This window comes from Centruroides vittatus, unplaced genomic scaffold, assembly GCF_030686945.1.
Source record: "Centruroides vittatus isolate TY-2023 unplaced genomic scaffold, ASM3068694v2 contig_301, whole genome shotgun sequence".
NCBI lineage: Eukaryota > Metazoa > Arthropoda > Arachnida > Scorpiones > Buthidae > Centruroides > Centruroides vittatus.
The window spans coordinates 869,782-890,805 of NW_027121927.1; the positions used below are offsets into that span (position 1 = coordinate 869,782).

Here is a 21,024-nt window from a genome sequence, read left to right on the forward strand (position 1 = left end):
GCCACTGAGCCGGGAATTTCACCCCTATGGGAGGAGGCTACCCTAATATACAGGCTATTCGACAGACAACACATAAGAACATTAGAGGTCGTAGAAATCTACAGTGCTGATATAAGAGGAGCATGCATCAACATGGATTACATTCCCATACCAAATGCATGGAAGTATTATTTAGACTCTTAAAGGAAATATACATTGCTTAACATATGTCACAGCCAATGTTTGAACTGATTTTAAAAAAATTTTTAAATTACGTGTGCAATGCGGAAACATTCTATAAATAGCACAGTTATTTTTGTTTGACTTTGCTTGATGAAGGCCGGTTAACAAGTGGCTGAAAATGTTTGAATGTTAAATTTGGGTGTTTTGCTGGAAATTTGATGTTTAGGTGAGAGTCTATAAATGTGATAAATTCATAAAATTTTGACAGTGTTGACATTGTCAAAATTTTTTAAAATTTATCAAAGTTATCGTTGTTGATCTGTGGAGCAGATATATTTATATAAATTTGGAATATTTTTTTTTTTTCAGAATATATAAGTTTCTTATATTTTTGGAAATTAATATATCAGATCTTTGTATAAAAACAAATCTTTTATGTAATAAAATTTTATAATATCATTTTCTGTTTTCATTATTTAAATTCAAGATAATTCAAAACTGAATTTTTTTCAGTTTGAGTAATGTATTTGATTAAATATAAAATATTTTGATCTTAACATGTTTATTTTTACAAAAAAATATACTGATTAAGGATCTCAATATTTTTTGCTAATTATTTAATATTTTTTTATTCTTATAAATCCATATGCTTTTATTTAGTTTATGTGTGAAAGGGCAATGGCAGTGTCGACTAGCAACAGGAGAGGAAATGGTAACGACTCCAGCTTCAGTAATACCACCATTATGTTCAGCAGCAGATCATCAAGAATATACTGATTGCATCTCACATTGTCCTCTAACATGCCAAAATTTTCATGAAAATCCTTCATGTACTATATCTGTTTGTAGGTCTGGATGTAGGTAAATAATTTTCATAAAATTCGTAACTTTAAAAAATTGAGATTTTTTTTGATAATACAAATTGAATTGCTATAATTAGATTAATTATATACTAAATTATTTTAATAAATGTTCTAACAATGCACTTTCTAATATATTAACTTCTTTCATTTAATTAAAACTGTTTTTCTCAATAAAAAGTTTTTAGAAACTCAAGTGTTTAGGCTTTACAATCATCATCATACAATCAAGAAGAATAAAAATAAAAATCAAGAAAAAATACCAGATTATTATTGTAAGCTCGACAAAAAGGGGGAAAAGACTTAACTTTAGCCTGTGTCAAGAATGGCTAAGGACGTTTGTGTATGTGAGTGGTGTGACGGAGACAGTGACAACAAGTGTCTTTACATAGAAACTATATATTTTTACAAAACTTTCTTACATGATCCTCTGATTAATTACAGTCCTTCAGTAATATTTACTGTTGTTTAAATGAAAAATGAAATTGATTGATTCAAGGAAAGCATTAATATGTTAATGTGTTTATTAATCTCTCTTTTTTCAAAATTCTCTTCATGTTGTAACAAAATTACTTTAAAATGAGTTAAAATGAGAAATTTTATAACTAAGTTATTATATAATTTTACAACTAAGTCTTAAAAATTGCTTTAATTCAGTGATTCCCAAACTTTTTTGAGCCACTGCCTCTTTGGTTCCATAGACTTATATCCAATGCTCCCTAACTGTACCCCAATGCCCCCTAATCCATTTTCCCTTGTGTGAAAAAGGCTTGGAAATATTTTTGAAGAAACTTTCCTATGAACCTCACACACTGTATCCTTACTGTACATTATTTTCCATATGTGTAAACCATTAAATGCAATGTTTCTTCTTATCTGTTTTAATGTTGAAAGGAAAAGGTTGTCAGTGATCCCAATTCTTGCCTATGGTTACCACTATAGTACCCTGCCCCCTGTTGCCCACTTTCTTCTTTTTGCCCCCTAGATTTACTCACTACCCACAGGGATGGTAGTGCCCACTTTGGGAACCATAGCTTTAATTGATTTTTGTCTAATTTTAAAGATACAAGATAGTAATTCTTATTTAAGACAAGCAAAGAAAAGTTTATCATCAGCTTATCAATATGTAAAGAATAATATTTACAAAATTCCTTATGTAGTTAGTCTACACATTGATTAAAGCTTATGATTATTCAAATAATCCAAAACAGTTTTTGCATTGTTGTATGATATTGCTAACTTTTGCTTATTTACAGTACACATTTGTCTAATTTTTCTTAAAACACAAAAAGAACTCTTGGAAATGGACATGTAAACTTAAAAGATTCATATAAAATTGAATTTTTATGAAATTTAATGAAAACATCAATATTATATTTTGATTTAGTTTAAGAAATTTAATTCAAAATTTAAAAATTTTGAACTAATTTTATAGACTATTAATTCTTGTTTATAAATTGGATTTTCATATGAAATTTACATTACTAATTCTGTGTCATATTCATGTTTTACTTTTTATTTATTTGTAAATTTTAATTATATATATGTATAATGTAAATTTAATAAAGACATTATAAGTTTTGTTTTATATAAACTTTTACAGATGCCAGGATGGTTATATCCTTAATGAAGTTACAGGAACATGTGTTAAGCCATCAGATTGTCCTTGTCATCATGGAAAACATAACTATAAAGAAAAAGAAACCATAAAAATTGATTGCAAACAATGGTAACTTATATATGAATTGTTTATGATTTAGTACAGTTTAAATGATTATAACTGAATAGTAATTTTTCATTTTATATAAACATTATTATTATGCTTTTTGCTATTATTTTGAAACAATAAATAAATGTTCTTTATAATCTATACTTAATGCTGTTTGCTATAGTAAAGTGGTGTTAAATAAATATACAATTTTTATATTCAAAATTAAATAGATATATCTAATGAAATTAAGGTATTATTTAATTAAGCAATTTAATTAGAAAATGCCTTGATTGCTTTAATTATTTTTATTCAGTTTCTCAGAATAGTTATATATTAGACAGTTACTTTGGAAACTTTTATTTGCAATTATTAGAATTAATTGTTGTAATAATGTATTGCATGTTCAATTGTGAGATTCTTATTTTCACACTTGTCAACTTAATACATTTCAAATCAATAGCAAGTTTTTTAAGAAATTAGGTTTGTGCTGAATTTGTGATTCAACTATAATTTAATTTTTGCAAACCTATGCCATATGAAATTAAACAGGATTATAATTTTTATAATCATTTCTAAATTTGCCCATTTTTCCTTTTTACAATTAATTCAATAGAATATTCTACAGTTTCAGAATCCTTCATCCATACAAGTCAAAAAATCTATTCATAATTTGAAATAGTCTTTAAACACAACAAAGATAATATTTTCAAAATAATATTATGAACAGATATCAAAACTGAGACTCAATTCAACATGTAAAATATATGTAAAATCAAAATATGTAAAAACAACCAGAACATATCTATACATTCCAATATCTATCCAATATTCCACATCTATACCAAAACTAATGAGGTAAACATGTACAGTACAAAGTCAATGAAATCAAAACACTAGTGTAGAAACTTCTAAAATGCAACAGCTGTGCAATCTCACATGTTTTTGTACTACAAACTACCTGTGTGAGGAAGGCACTTGGTGATATGGTGATTATGTGAACAACAGACATAATAAAATGTACTTCACTAGCACTGGAAACATGTAATATCTCCAGATTACTAAACTTTTTCAGCTTCCAACAAAACATGTAAAATATAGCAATTCACAAATGTTTTCAGAATCCATCTGATTTCAGCTTCAGGTTTACAGAATTCATTTGAATTGGAATGCATCAAATAGAACACACATATAGAATTCAAATTTTAACACACCAGTATAAGATATGCATTGAGCCATATTATGTTACCCAGGTTATATTCCACACCCACCATACTTTGAATAGCTTTATCTTGTTCCTAGCGTTGATACAATTGGAGTTATGGTTAGCTTTAAATATTTCAATGAACTAAGAGTCTGATGTGGTTCCAATTTGTAGGGGATCTGATGAGCTGGGCCTGATTTAATTTGGCCTCTATATGATCTTATGAAACAAACCTTGACAAAGTGGTGGTCATTTTAGAATGCTTTGTATCATAACTGTATTTATATAGCCTCTGTTCTAATGATTTTTTTGGTACACATACGAGATCTCTCCTGAACCTCTCATCTCTTAATGGAACCCTATACACTGAGGAAGGATCTAGTGCCACCAAAAGGATATTAGAACTGAAGATATGTGAACACAATTATGATAGTATGATTAGATAGTAATAAATAGATGAAAGCATTCAATTATATTAACTCTAGGGATGAGATACAGTTATTCAAAGCATTGTGGGCATGATACAAAACATTGTTATAATCTGGGTGACATAGTATAGCTCAGCACACGTCTTATACTGATCTGTTCAAATTTGAATTCTATATATATGTTCTATTTGATGCATTCCAATTTGAAACAAACTTTGCAAATCCGAATCTGGAATCAGTGGATTCCAAAAATGTTTGTGAGTTGCTACACTTTACATGTTTTGCTGGAAACTGAAGAGATGTAGTGATCTCAAAATCTAATTGTGCATCTTTATACTTTTGTTTCTAATAATACAACTAAAAAACAAAATTATATAAAAAGAAACACAAAATTATTTTCTAATAAAAACAACACTCCCTATATTGTTGAAAAATATATAAACATTTTAATGCAAGTATCCATGTGGCATATAATTGTATGCAATTTGTTAAGTTGATTCAGACTAGTATTAACAGAATATATCAGATGTATTTATCATTATTTGAATGATAATCTAATTTTAAATAATTGCCATCTTATAACTTCCACCTACATATTTTTACAATTATTTTCTACACCTGTTTACATATGCAGCAATTTATAACTCATTTTTATAATTTGTGTTGTTATTTACGAGAGCTGTTCAATAAGTAATGCACATAATTTTATTTCTCAACTGCCTTTCATTGGAATTGAATGAAACTTTGAATAACGTATTTTTAACAGTTGTTTAACGGCATGAAGTTTCTGTTAATTCCCTTACATGGTTGTAGTGTAGTTTAGTTTTAAAATGGCAGGTGCACTTGAGACACATACAAAACTGAGAGCTGTGATTGAATTTCTTTTTGCGGAGCATGAGACCATCTCAAACACTCACAGATGGTTACAACATATCTATGGGGATGAAGCAGTGGATAGGAGTACTGTCAGTCATTGAGTTAGCAAAGTGTCAACGATAAAGTGAGACTGTGCAAGGTAAAGCGAGACTGTCAAATCTTTCATGCTTGGGACAACCACATGCTGCTGTGACTCCAGATACAGTTCAGTGTGCTGATAGGCTTATTCAAGACAACAGGCAAGTAACAACCAAACAACTTGTTGTTTATCTCTGTGGGTAGTGCCAACACAATTATCCATTGCTTATGTTATTCTGCATGTCAGGAAGTAGCTGAGAGAGAGTCTAGCTGAGTGTATCAAACTGGCATACAGGCTCTGGCATCTAGGTGGCATAAGGCCATAGATTTAAATGGAGACTATGTGGAATAAGGGTGCTTGTAGCCAAATAATTGGGGAATAATGTATATTTGAATTTGTAAAAAAAATAAAGCTTGAGTTAGAAAAAGACCTATGTGCATTACTACAGTGCCTAGTATTCTTATCATTTATTTTTATCTTTATTTAGTTATATTTATGTAATAATTTGTCACTTAGACATCTATTAACTAATTTCCTGTTATTGTGATCCATTTTGTAAAAAGAATGTTTCTTGAAAAACTTTTTAAAAAGCTTCGTTTTATTATCTGTATTACTAAAGAAGTTTACATTGATGCAAATGAAAGGAATGAAAGTACTTGAAGAATATTTAAATCTGGTTTTTATGTTTTAACACCCAATTTAAATTTTTAAATTTTATTTTTAATGATTGTGGTGTACACCTTTACTAATTTTTGTAAATTATTTAGAAATACTAAGTTATGGAACAATATGATTTAAAGGTTTTTTTTTATTTAAATTAGTTGATACAATGATATTAAATATTACTTTTACTTAAACTACTTTTTGAAATATAGTGTTTGCACATCAGGACGATGGATATGTGACAATACTGCATGTCCTGGAGTCTGTTCAACTTGGGGAAATTCTCATTTTATTACATTTGATGGCCACATTTATGATTTCCAAGGGACTTGTGATTATATTTTAGTAAAAGGAAAAATAAATGATGAAAAGTCTTTTTCTGTCATAATACAAAATGAAATATGTGGTACTGGAGGCATTTCCTGCAGCAAAAGTATAACATTTGTAATTGGTAAGACCAAATTTAAAAAGTTATTTTTATTTAATATTTTATTTAGCATGATTACATTGTTTGAGGAATAATAATTCAAGTATAGACCAATAATATAAAATCATATATGCATACAGTATCTTAAAATATTTATAAATTGAAATATCATTAACAGTAACATAGAAAAGACACTGATCTCATAATTTGAAGTGATTGAAGCTCCATGGGATCTCAAATATCAGAATTTTAAACATTTTTGTGATTTTTATTCATAGTAAATTCTGTTTTTATGGCAGTGTGTTAATCTGATGTAGATTAGTTTTGATATGATTTGACTTTCTGCATCCAAGAAATATTAATTTGGATTTAAACTGTAAATCGTTTTGATAAAAAATTTTTTTGTGCATTTCATGAAGTAGTCTCATAACAGATATATCAGATTTGTTTTATAACAAAAATTATTGATGTTATAGCAAATTTTGTTTTTTCCAAAAGCAATCTACTGTTGTAAAACACACATGGTGAAAAATAGTCTGACAAAGGAATAGGAGAAAAATACACTTCTTTAATTTTTTTTCACCCACGTTTGTTATTTTATACAGGATTATCGTTTAATTCCGACACTCCTTGGACAAAAATTATAAATTTTAGACATTCGGGCAGAATCATTATTCTAAAATCTTGCAACAAAAGAATTGAGATACACGACATGACACAAAAAGGAAACTGAAAAAAAAAAAAAAAAACTTATAACTAATTACTTAAAAACTACTTATACTAGAGAAGAAAAAAAAGAAGGTGTAGATGATAGGATAGAACCAGACAAGAATGGGTACCCAAACTTAGCTAGCAACCTCGTGGCGGTGGCTATAACTCAGGCCTTCTTGGACGATACGAAATTCGATGATTGTGGAGTTCGAATTTTCTTTTTCCTTTATGTTTCCTTCGATAAATTTCCAGAAGAGCTCTTGCACTAGAATACTATAGTTCCTCTCTAGATTTTGCTATGTTCGACTTGCTGTCTCTTTGTTCTCCCGTCGGTGCGAAATTCTTGGAGACCTCACCAAACACGTTCTTACAGCTTGATGTCTCAGCCAAAAGTGTCCAGTCTATCTCTCCTTTAGCCCCTCCAGGCTATCCGTTTCTTTTGTCTTATAATCAGTTCGTCACTACTCGCAGAGAGAAGTTTCCAGAAGGAGGGGGACAAGGAAACAAAGGGTAGAGGAAAAAAGGGAAATGAGAAATATATATACAAATAAAATATACAAAACAAAAGGTATGGCATAAGACCACACTACTTAAAGTTTTTATTTTATTGTATGAAATGTTACAAAACTATAATAATTATAGATGGTTTGCTTATTGAATTGCAGGAGAGGATCTGATTTATTTTTTATACTATTGATTGTTAATTTTTTCACTTCAAAATGTTTTATTGGAAATGCTGAAACAATTGAGATTAAATGTTTTAGAAAGTGAAAAATTTTACACTTCTATTGCTTGGACTTCTCTTTTATCTCTAAATGATAGTAATACATCCAAGTTCAACATTAATCATAACTGTTTTTTGATAACAATAGTTAAACTATCCTATTAATCTCCATCTAAAAAAATATGCATTTCTACTTCTTTTAATTGTTTTAAAGTGAAAATAATACTAACTTTGCTTCATATCTGTATGAAAATTTATTTTAGTTAGCATTTTGAAAAGATTTCTTAACTTCAAAATCATCATGCAGAAATGGTTAGATATAAAACAAGAGAAAAAGTTTTTGTATAATTCTACTAAAGATACCCCATATACCAAAAATATTAAATGCTGTCTTGAATAATGTTTTAGAATTTCATTTAAAATTAAAATTTATTTTGATTTCTCTATCAAGATTTAACTCTATCTGAAATAAATTTTTTTATTTTTGAATAGTATATATTAAATTATTGAGTATCATTATCTTTGTTCTTTTATAACTTATTTCTTTTTGTTAGTCTATTTAATTACTTAAAAATGAAAAATCTGAAACTTAATTACTTAAAACTGAAAAATGTTATGTTATAAAATCTAGAGGATTTTGCAGATCCTAAATTAATCAAATTTTTCATCCAAAACAATTCTGTAAAGAACAGGAAGGTGATAATTAGAAGGAACAAGATATAAAGAATACAATACAATACAATATAAATTGAAAATGGCACAATACAGAATCATTAATGTTAGAAAGATTTGTTGCATATGTCATAATTAAGTTACTATCTTTTTTGTTAATTATCTTTATAATAATTAATCTATATTATATATATATATTAGGTGGTGAACATTTGATGTTGTTTAAGAATACTCCATTACTATATAAACACTTAAATTCACAATTTCAAGTAAAAGAAGTAGGAATGTTCCTTCATGTTACAACTGATATTGGTATATCTATACAATGGGATAAAGGAACAAGAATATATATTCGTGCTGAACCAATTTGGATGAACAAAGTAATGAAATTAACTACTATTAATTATACATATATATATATATAGCAATAAGTTTTATATTAAAACAATAATATTTAATTAATATTAAGAATTAATTAATAAGAATAATAATAAATGGAAGAATTAATATTATATAAAAGAATTAAAATATATATTCTTTAAAGTCTTTATTTTCTGTTGTCAAAAGAAAAGCTGTATAAAAATATAAAATAGTAACAAGCAATTAATTATTGTGACATCATCACAATGCCGGGCTGCAATTTTTAATCTCATATTTTTAATTAATTTAATTTAAAATATATGCTTTCCACTTCAAATTAGTAGTGGCTTGCCCCTGTACATCATACTTTTCTTTTAACAATAGAGTTTTGCCAGTCATTTTACCTTGAAAGGTGTTAGATAGATTCTAACATCTTTCAGGGAAAAATTTTTGAATTGAAATAACATGACTTCCAATTTGTGTCAGAAGTTCATATATAGTTAATTGGGGCCTCCTACTCCTAAGGTTTCCATATCTGGTCTCGTCTTTCATTTATCTAAATCCGTTCTCGAGATTAAGGAAAGACTGACGAACGACAGTGGAAATTTATTGGTCTACAATTTTTTTGAATTGCAGCCCAATAATGTTTTTAAAAATTTCTTTTTATTCACAGCTTATCATATTTAAATGCAGTTATAAATTTTTTAAGTTGTTATTCGTATGATTCCTATAACAACAGAAAATAGATTATATACTTCTTTTAGAAGTCTAAATGTTTTGTTTATTTAGTGCTTTTGAAGGGACAAATGCCTTGTCATCAGAATACAGTACAAAAATGTACAGAAACAAACTGATTATAAGAAAAATAAAGAGAGAAACTTTTGACTTGTAAAATCAATGATGGTAGCAATAGTAAATTTAAACTAATTTTATAGCTTATTGACTGTTTGTGCTCCAAAAAAGCAGAAACATTGTGTTACTTATCAATTAAAGTTAACATTGGATTCTAAAAGAAAGTTATAATTTATTTTCTGTTTTTTTATATTATCATCATAAAAAATAAAAGTTATGATAGATTATTTTTATTTATACTTTTCTAATGAATTGGAATTTGTCTTTCTCACAACTAAAATAAACTTTATATTTTGATTGTATACTGAATGCCAAAATTGTTAATGAATTGTTAATCTTTGGTAGATTTTGTTTTTATGTATTGAATTAAAATTCTTGTTTCTGATCTGATTGCAACTTAATGAATATATAAAAATAAGTATACTGGATTATAAGTCTGTGAAACATTTTAAAAATTTAATATTCATAAACTACACAACAGATAACATATTTTTTTAATATTGAAATGAAGTAAACTTTCCAAGTTTTTCATGAATAGTAAATGTACATAGTTGTTATGATTTGTTGCTAGAAGGCAGCAGTAGCAAATATGGTGTTAAGCAAACGTGAAAATCATTGTGTTGTAATAAGCAAGAACCTTGTTGGTTGTGACTATATAGTGATGTTGTTTAACAGAATTCCAGAAGGTGTTACTTTTATGCAACACTATCCTGAAATGATATGCAAAATTTTGGGATGAAGAATGTCTGTGCACTACTACTTATCCTGGACGTCCAGAACCAAGTGAACAAATTGTGGATCATGTTTGAAAGTTTGACAAGCCTATGAGCATAGCCTCCATAACTCCACTACATGTGCAAGTTTAAAAGTTGGCATCTTACAATCAACAGTGTGGTGAATTCTCCACAAGAGACTAAAGCATAAACTGTTGACTATAATATGCAGATACACATATGGGAAGAAATGGATTATCAGCTAGTTGTCTGCTGAATCAGCAAAGGTGATTCAGCAGACAACTACAGGTCACATTAAACATTTGTGACTCATGTAAAAATACTTGGAGAGTTTACCTTTATTTCAGTTTTTAAAAAGTATAGTATTTTAAAAGAATTAAAAACGATGGAGTTGGTTGTTTTATCTTAAAAATTGTTCATAATGTAAAATACCTCAAGAAATTCTTCTCTCTCAATATTGACTTTTGAGAAATTAAAAACGTTTTTATAATGCTTTAAAAAAGTTTTTAACTTCTCAAAAATTGGTATTAAAAGAGAATTTCTCTGAGTATAGTATCTGTTATGTAGTTTATGAATAATAAATGTTTAAAATGTTTTTCACAGACTTATGAGTAAGTGTGTATTTATTGAATTCATATATGTTATTTTCATATTACATATATGTAAATTGATATTAAAACATTGTTTCATATTTTATTTAATTATTAGTTGGAAGGTTTATGTGGTGATTTCAATGGCGATAGTGTTGATGATTTAAAACAGCCATCTGGAGATATTCCTGCAGTTGATGTAATAGATTTTGCAAACAGTTGGAAAATGCATTTATATTGTCAGAAACCAAAGCAGCTTATAGATTCATGCAGCTTACATTCAGAAAGACATAATTGGGCTAAAAAAAAATGTTCTGTTTTAAAATCGTCATTATTTAGCAATTGTCATGAAGAAGTGAATTTAGAACCTTACTATAAAAGGTTAGAATTTAATTTAATAAATTATATTTTTATTATTTGAAACCAAGATATAATCTATTAAAGTAAAATATTGACTTATATATTTTCATTATAATATAATATTTTTGATACTATTTTTAATATACTGGTGTGCAAAACTTAAGCAACGATTGTATTTTTGCTATAACTCCACAAGAAATCACCTGAGAGACATGAAATTTAGAATACAGAGAGAGTTTTTTATACTTAAAAGATGAAGAAAGCATAGTAGCTCGAAAATGAATAGAATGCATACAGTATGGAATCAAACAAAAAAAGGCTTAATTGAAAGAGTAGCCGTTGGTACAAATGATTGTCTGCCCAGGAGGGAGAACAACAAACAGATATCCCTTAGTGAGGGATATGATCTCCCTTAACTGCAATTGTTGCTTAGCACCGTTTCTCCATATTCAAAATCAGATTATCAAACAGTTATTGAGGTAAGAGTGCCCATTTCATGAGCATCTGTTTCAGTTGTTGGGTGTTTTCCAGCAGATATAATCATGCTGAAAAGTGTCTCCTCAAAGTGTCCCACACATGTTCTATGGGATTTAAATCAGTGGAGTACACTAGACAATCCATTCTTGTGATATCTTCACTTTCTAGAAGCTTCTCAACAGCACGAGTCTGATGTGTTCTGGAGTTATCATGCATGAAAATGAAGTCTGCACCAATGGCACTTTGGAACAGATGCACATAGGGATGTATCACTTGCTGACAATAGTGATCTCCGGGTAACAGTACTTCCGTCAAAAATTTGGAGCTCAGTCTGCCTGTTCATCATAATGCTTTCTCAAATGAGCACACCAGAACCATCATAATGGCTTCTTTCCATGATGTTAGTGGAATAAAAGAATAAAACCATGTCCTTACTTCTTTCCATATCAACTAGCATTGAGAATCACTTGTCAACACTTTCTGGAACCTTTTACCGGTGTTAGACGCAAAACGAAAAAATTTCCGTTAACGTTTTCGAACTTTGTAGTTCTTCTTCAGACGGTAAAAAACGAGGAACGCAGATCGAATAAAAGAACGAGTTATTTTTAAACCGAAATCGAATGCTTCACGATGCAGCTGATCAGACATGCGCATACGGTGCATGTCTGACCAGCTGCATCGTGAAGCATTCGATTTCGGTTTAAAAATAACTCGTTCTTTTATTCGATCTGCGTTCCTCGTTTTTTACCGTCTGAAGAAGAACTACAAAGTTCGAAAACGTTAACGGAAATTTTTTCGTTTTGCGTCTAACACCAGTAAAAGGTTCCAGAAAGTGTTGTTACATCCCCGGTGTTCCTTGATGTATGTAGATAATCACTTGTCATTTTAAAACAACTCTCATCTGTAAAGAAGACGTGACTCCATTGATGAGCTTTGTGTTCCTTACACCAGTCTAAAGACCCTGCTGATGGACAGCTGTCAATATAGGATGCAGTGTTCAGGACAGCAGGTGAATAGGCCACCTTTATGAAGGCATCTGGCCACATTAAATGGCAACACTTTTTGTCCTGTTGCTGTATGCAGCTGCTGAGCAATGTTGCCTGCTGACTGGTATTGATCTCTTTTCACCTGCAGAATGATATATTGGTCATCCATTGGCATTGTTTTTCTTGATGACTATTACCAACCTTTTTTACAGCTGTACCTGTGGTTTGGAAGGCTTTCCAAGCTTGTGAAATGACACTTTTGTTGATTCCATACTCTTGGGCTACATTCATTACACTACATCCTGCTTCAAGCCTGCTGATCATTTTACCACATGTAAAGTCATCCAGATGGTTTCTTCTAGTCATATTGCACATAAAACCTCACTTGAACTTGCAGCAAATGTCTTTAATAGTACCTTTTGTTTTTCTTTTTATTGTAGTTTTTCACTATGTGTGCTGACTGCACATGTTTTTCATGCCCTCACATCACCTATGATGTTTTTTTCCTGATATTTGCATACGAATCGCCTTTCTACTGAACTGGGTTCATTGTACTGATAGCAAAAGCTCTTTTTTACAATTTCATTGCTATCTGCTTAAAAATTACAATGTTACTTAAGTTTTGCATGCCAGTGTAATAGTATTAAAATATATATATATAAATTAAAATTTTTATATTTATGTTTTCAGTTGCATTTTTGATGCTTGCAGTTGTGACATGGGTGGTGATTGTGAATGTATTTGTACAGCAATTTCTGCTTATGCTTATGAATGTGCTCGTCATGGTATATATATTTATTGGAGATCACAAGAACTTTGTCGTAAGTTTTGAAGTTGCTTGTTTATTACTCTTTGTTTACATATTTCTTATTATTTTTATCATATAAAATTAAAAATTTTATTTATAAATATAAGTAATGAAATTTTAAATTCCTTACTCTACAGCTTTTCAGCAATAGTTCCATTATAATCAAATATAAAAAAAATGTTATGTTTATCATTAATAAAAGGAAATTATTTTGTTTCTATGATGAAGTGTAGTAGAAACAAAATAGAAAAACAGACATGTTTTCAAAATAAGAAGAAAAAAAAGGAAATTACTTATAATTTATTGTTACTCTTAATTGAAGATCTCAAATTTTGAATAATGTTTATAATAATTAATCAAAATTTATAAACTGTTTTTGTTTAGATAAGTGTTATCCAATAAATATTCAGACTTATTTTATTACTTCACAAATATTATACATAGAAAGAAATTACAAACACTATTTTTCAACATAGCTTTCTGTTAGTTTTGGACATTTTCTCCATTAGTCTACCAACTTCAATATTCTAACATGTAGAAATCTTTTGATTGATGCTACAATCATTGAAAAACTGCATCAATCACCATATCATCATTTGCAAACTTCTTTCTAGAATCAAATGCTTGAACTTGTTTTTGAAGAACAATTTGTCATGCTGTGCAGTGATTATTATACCTGAAGGCACTTATACTTATTTGTCTACAAGTTAATCTTGTTGGAATCTTAGCCTGAAAAATGTGAAAAATTAAGTTACAGTGTAAAATACTCACTGTTGTACAGTATTTTACATCATAACTACTTTGGTGTGAAATGTATGTTGTTTTGTTTCAAGTTATGTTATATTCTTTGTACCTGGAAACCTCTTCCATCTCTGCATTATACAGATTTTTGGCTTATAGTAGAGTTTAACATAGAAAATTGCCTTGTTCTAAAGTCTTTTGTTTTGGAAAGTTTCTGTTTTATTTATGTTTCATTCTATACAGGATTTTTTAGCATAAATCATTGTAAAACATACAATGTGATGAAGTGTACTTTGTTTAATACTGCTTTATTATAAATATTTAAAATATTTATTATTCAAAACAGGTATTCCAAATCATTTTTACTTGTTGACTCCTTTCTAAAGTAGATCTAATTCCAGTGATCTCTTTCTATAGCAACATAAAAGAATAAACTACTAATTGATGAAATAAATAATAAAATAGGATTTTACACGAATAGAACTGTGTTACATTTGGAAACTTGTATATAACACAGGTGTAAGACTCACCATAATACAAGTCTTGCAAAACCATATTTATTTTCTGCTCTTAGATTTTCTCTTTTAATATCTTGGTCTCAAGAACTTAAAGTACTTCATGCCAAAATCACATAGAAAAGGTAAAAAAAAGGTAACTGTTTTTCACTTTATAATGCTTGTTACAAATTTGAAAGGATAACATAAACTTTTTATTTTAAATGTTTAGAACAGAACAAGAACAACTTTTTAAATTTTAAATATATCATCACTACACTATCATTTATTCCTGCTGATACCCAGAGGGTGTATAGGTCAACATGGTAAAAAAAATCAAACTTTTATACTACCATTTACTACTTTTTTCCAAACTCCCCTATCGACAGACAAGTTTTTAGCCTGGAATAAAGTTAAATTCTTTTCCTCTAAAGCCTACTTAATGCTATCAATCCACCTTTGTCTAAGTCATCTCTTTGGTTTTTTCTCTTTTTGATTTTAGCTTTGAATACCTGTTTTGCTAGTGAGTCTTCTCCTAATATTTCCAAATGGCCAAGCCACTTCAGACTAGCCTCACTTACTCTCAACTGAATATTTGTTATCTTAAGGTTTTTTTTATATCTTCATTTTTAATATGCTCTTGCTTCTGTATCCATCTATTAACACCACTAATTTTTCTAAATACTCTCATTTCTGCTCCTTTTAAATTTTGGTAAATTCACTTATTTCTCACCCAGCTCTCAGAACCATAGGTAAATATAGGTTTAAAAACTGTGTTGTACACAGCTACTTTTGTCTTATGACTTATTTCTTTCTTGTTCCAGATATATTTGCTCAATTGGCTCTCTGCTTGATCTGCCTTGCTTAATCTATTGCGGATTTCCAAATCTAACTTTCCATCTTCACTAAAGATTGTTCTCAAGTATGAGAACTTATTGACATATTCTAAGCATTTATTCCAAGTTTAACTAAACGTTCCTTTCCCTCTACTAATAGCCATAACCTTTGTTTTTTCATAGCTGATTGACATACCGAAATTCCTGCAACTTTCCTGTAAATTATTTAAAGATTGCTGGAGGTTCTCAGATTTATTGTTTGGAATATTGTATTAGTAAGCACCTGCCATTTATTTATTATACTTTTATAACTCTTCAGCTAGTTCTAATTCCTTTCCATTCAGATCTCTAATATTGATGGTACCAACCCTGATTTGTATTCCAGTATCATATTTAGCACTGTGTGTCCTGGTTCTCTGATCAACATAGCAGGGAGGGACCTTGTTGATATGGGTGACATCCCAGCTGGTATGACTTTTTGTTGATTTGATTTACCATGCTTAAAAGTTTTAAGCAAAAAAGAGAACCATCAAGGTCGGTTAATGGCAGCCCATCCTCATTCATTTCAATAGCCCGGTTAATTGGATATCTACTGCTAGGTTGGCTGTCTAGGGAATGTGAGAGTTTCCCTCTGGTTGAAAGGCTCAAACTTTTGACAACCTATTTTAAATATATTAAATTTTTAAAATAAATCTTAAAAACTTATAAATTATAATGAAATACCAATGATTTCCTTAAAAGTCGGGCTATAAATTGGCTAATTAAATGATTGACATAAAGTAATTTGTTACTAGAGGTAGACATTAGGTTCCATCTCTTAACTAAGTTAATAATTATAATTTAAGAAATTATTAAATAAATTTAGAACCTTTTGGAATAAAAGAACTGACCCGGGGCAGGACTTGAACCCGCAACCTCCACTTGCCATGCAGTGTGCTTGCCAGTTACGCCACCCGACCTTCGCTTCCAGAAGTATATTAATTTAGATATAACCTTACTTGGTTAAATATGGTACTGGCTGGGGACAGATATAACCTTACTTTACCAAAAGGTTCTAAATTTATTTAATATTTACTTAAATTATAATTATTAACTTAGATAAGAGATGGCACCTAAAGTCTATCTCTGGTAACAAATTACTTTATATCAATCATTTAATTAGCCAATTTATAGCCCAATTTTTAAGGTGATTGTTGGTATTTCATTATATACTCATCGGGCTTAGTGATGTTTATTTATATTAACTTATAAATTGTTAGTATTTCTAAAGACTTTTAACAGTAATTGTAGAGAGCAAAACATATATTTAAATTTTAAATAAATCTTAACATCTTATAAATTATTATTTGTTTCAAAGATTTTTAACAATAATTATAGGGAGTGAAACACAAGCTAAATTATGTATAAACTTAAAACAGCTACTAGAGTAGCTCAGCTTCTGTCTGCTGAGGTTTGCAATTATGTTCTAGGATCATCTTGGCTAACTCTGTAGAATGCCTGTTACGTTAGATATCATCTTAGTGTTCAGATATTCTATTTCCAATTATTCTAGAGATTACCTCTATGTATTAAAATCTAGAAATACCCAAGTCCTGTTTTAAGGGAATTTTATAGATTCACTGACCTCTCAAGCATGAAATGGTGGTTACGGTCATTGCCTAATAACCTCTATAATTTGGGTTAGGTCTGATAGAAAGGAAAAAGTTGTGTTTCTAAAGAGAAATGGCTGAGGTGTAACATTACATGCTCAAGGAAAGTGATGGATACCAATGTGTACATGGTATCAGACTTAACTACCATGATGGAGATCAGGAATAAAGCTTCTGTAGCTCTTGCTTTGATCTGATTGAATTTTTCTAATGTATAACCTGTGTTCCTAAGTGCAATGCTAACAATCTCTAATTCTTTGTCAACTAGCTATTGTGTGGAGGGGTATGGGAAGACCCTACATTTTAGAATGCTGATAATCATGTTTATTGTAGATGTTGAAAGGAGTTTGTAGGGATGATCATGGGAAGAAAATCAAATTTATGATACTCTCCAAAACTGAGGTCCATGGGGGTCATATGTACAAGCAGATCTTAAAAGGAGATAAGCGTTATCATTACATTCTTGTTTGATGATGGATATTGAGAAATAGCAAGATGAGTAATGTTTTACAAAGGATTCTTATTGCTGATGAGAACCCTTCTAGGCTAATAGGGTATTGTTCACATGTATGTAGAGGATGGGATAACAAGTCATAAGGGGTTCTGCAAAGATCTTGTTTTCTATAATACATATAATGAGCTCTGCTAAGCTGGTTGATAACAGAGAACTCATGGGCATCCCTCATTTTTTCAGATAGCACTGGTTATTAAACTGAAAGGGTTATTAGATGAAGTACTTCTTGAATGGCTAGGATTTGCTCTATACAAAAGTTGTTCCAGAGGAATAGGATATTATTGACATGAATGAAAAATGAAGACTTTTGTAATTCTTCAATTCATTCTGTGAATGTTTGAAAAATATAATCACATAAATTATATTACATGATTCAAAAATTTTAATATTTTTTTTTAGCTATTCAGTGTGAAGAATGTGAACAATATTCACCTTGTGTGTCCTCCTGCCCACTTCAAACATGTGAATCTCAAAAGAATAATGTGAATTTAGAAAAACTTGAAATGGAGGAAGCATTATGTCAAGAAGAGCCTTGTGCTGAAGGATGTGAACAAATACCCTGTCCACCTGGAAAAATTTACAATAATCAAAATGAATTAAAATGTATTCCATTAGAAGAATGTGGTTTTGTAAAAGAATTTTGTAAAAGTATAAATGGCAATATTTATTATGAAGGCGAACATATTAATGATACTGAAATATCTGATCCATGTCAATCTTGGTAAGTAAATTTTCTAGTTTAATCGAAATTTAATTACTTTTGTAATTTACTTGTTACTTTTTAAAAATTTTATCAATAATAATAATAATAACAACAACAACAAGGGTTAGGAGATTCACTTCCATTGCTCTAGAGCGACTTATGCATATGCAAAACTCCATGATCCTCGCTCCAAGAACACTTAGGATATTCGCATTTGCCAAGACACACAAACCGGGAAACCTGATACGTCCAGTGATTGAAAAATGTAACTCCCCAATGTTCTTGATTGAAAAACAACTAGTCAACTTTTTCCATGCTAGGGATCAGCACCATCCATATTCCATTACCAACTCACTACAGTTTGTGGAGAATCTTAGGGGCATTTCTCTTACGGACAATGTGTTGGACTACAAATCCTTGTATCCTTCGATAAAATTACCTCTTTGCTTCTGTGCTTTACGAGATTTTTTATGTACCAATATAGATAATGCACCATGTTATCATGTTCATATCCTTGAGCTTACACATTTGAGCTTATACATGTTTCTTTTAGTTTGAGGGAAAAGTATTCTTACAAGAGAGGCGTACCTATGGGTAGCCCTATGTCTGCAATCCTATGCGAATTATTACTACGGCAACTTGAAAACACCGTCCTATCCAGGGTTCAACAACATATCACTTTGTACGCTAGATACATGGATGACATTTTTATACTGTGGCAAAGTTAGCCTAACCTGCAACAATTTTTAGACACCATTAATGATAACCCTTACAGCTTATCACTACAGGTTGATCAAAAGAGTGATACTAAGGTTAACTTCCTTGACATTTCCATCACTTGCAACCAAGAGGAAATCTGGACCGACATACGAAGCGTGTTTTTAAAGTAAGTACTGTTTTGAAATATAAAAAAAACAAGCAAACATTTTTAACAAAATTTTTATTTATGTGAAAGCCCATATTTTACACTACTTTTCTACATAATTCTCATTAATATTGAGACACTTATCGTATCATGGGACCAGCTTTTGTATTCCATCTTCAAAGAATGTTGCCACCTGATGAGACAACTACTGCAGAACGGTCGTTTTGACTTCGTCGTGATTGTTATGGCACTGCCCTGCCAGATGCTTCTTCAAATGCAGAAACAAATGATAGTCACTCAGCGCTAGGTTGGGACTGTATGGAGGGTGGTCTAATTGTTCCTAGCCAAATGATGTGATTAGGTCTTGAGTTTGATTTGCTGTATGTGGACGAGCATTATCGTGGAGCAAAACAACACCTTGCTCAGTAAGCCCTGCCTTTTGTTTTGTACTGCATGGTGCAGTTTTTTTAAAGTCTCACAGTATGCAGCTGAATTGATCGTTTCACCATGAGGCAAAAAATCAACAAGCAACACTCTGTATCTGTCCCAAAACACCGTGCACATGATTTTCTGAGCAGAAATTGTTTGCTTGAACTTGACTTTCCTTGGAGATGATGAATGTCACCATTCCATGGATTGTTGCTTTGATTCCAGTGTAACGTAGGCTACCCACATTTCATCGCCTGTAACAATACGGCTTAAAAAATCATTCCCCTCGTCACTGTAGTGCTCAAGAAAAGTCAATGCACTGGCCAAACGTTTGGTTTTGTGCTCCTCCGTCAACATTTTCGGCACCCAACAGGAACACAACTTCTGATAATTTAATTGTCCGGTCACAATTTCATAGAGAACACTTCTTGAAACTGCAGGAAACTCTTTAGATAAAGATGAAATCGTGAATTGTCTGTTCTCTTTCACTTTACAGTCCACTTTTTCAATCAAATTGTCGATAATGACTGAAGGTCGCCCACTTCGTTCCTCATCGTGAATGTTTGTGCGGCCATTACTAAAGGCCCTAACCCATTTTCGTACCATTCCATCACTCATAATGCTTTCACCATAAACTTCACTGATTTGGCGATGAATTTCAGCTGCTTTCAAAACCTTTAGCACTGAGAAAACGAATAACGGCACGTACTTCACAGTCGGCGGGATTCTCAATGAGTGGTGGCATTTCAATAACACACAAACAACAGTAAACACAGTCGACTGGCTTCGTAATGGCGTTTGTTGCTTCCCAACAGATGTAGGTACACAGCGCGCATGCACTAAGTGCCGACTGCAGCGCTCCAGCGGTGTTATATTAAAACAGTACTTACTTTAAAAACACGCCTCGTATACGGTAAACCTTGTTTTCAGCCTGTTATTATCCCACATCAATCTATTGATCCCAAGCACATCAAGTTAGCGTCTTTCAGGTCTTGGATTAAATGTGCTTATACACATTGCACAAGCATTCATGACACGATAAAGGAGCTGAATTACATTCTTGAGATAGCCAAGCAACAAGGATACTGAAGAGGAGCGGTAGAGAGGCTTAT

The 21,024-nt window shown here is 30.6% G+C and overlaps 1 protein-coding gene across 1 annotated transcript in view; it reads left to right on the forward strand.

The window, feature by feature from the left end:
- LOC136972710 (uncharacterized) overlaps positions 1-21,024 on the forward strand; it is a 300,363-nt gene that overhangs the window by 122,081 nt on the left and 157,258 nt on the right. Inside the window, exons 87-93 of the mRNA XM_067267318.1 lie at positions 823-1,023; positions 2,626-2,751; positions 6,193-6,431; positions 8,716-8,894; positions 11,169-11,431; positions 13,564-13,694; positions 18,315-18,636. Coding sequence (XP_067123419.1) covers positions 823-1,023; positions 2,626-2,751; positions 6,193-6,431; positions 8,716-8,894; positions 11,169-11,431; positions 13,564-13,694; positions 18,315-18,636 — 1,461 coding nt within the window. The remainder of the gene's footprint in view (positions 1-822; positions 1,024-2,625; positions 2,752-6,192; positions 6,432-8,715; positions 8,895-11,168; positions 11,432-13,563; positions 13,695-18,314; positions 18,637-21,024) is intronic.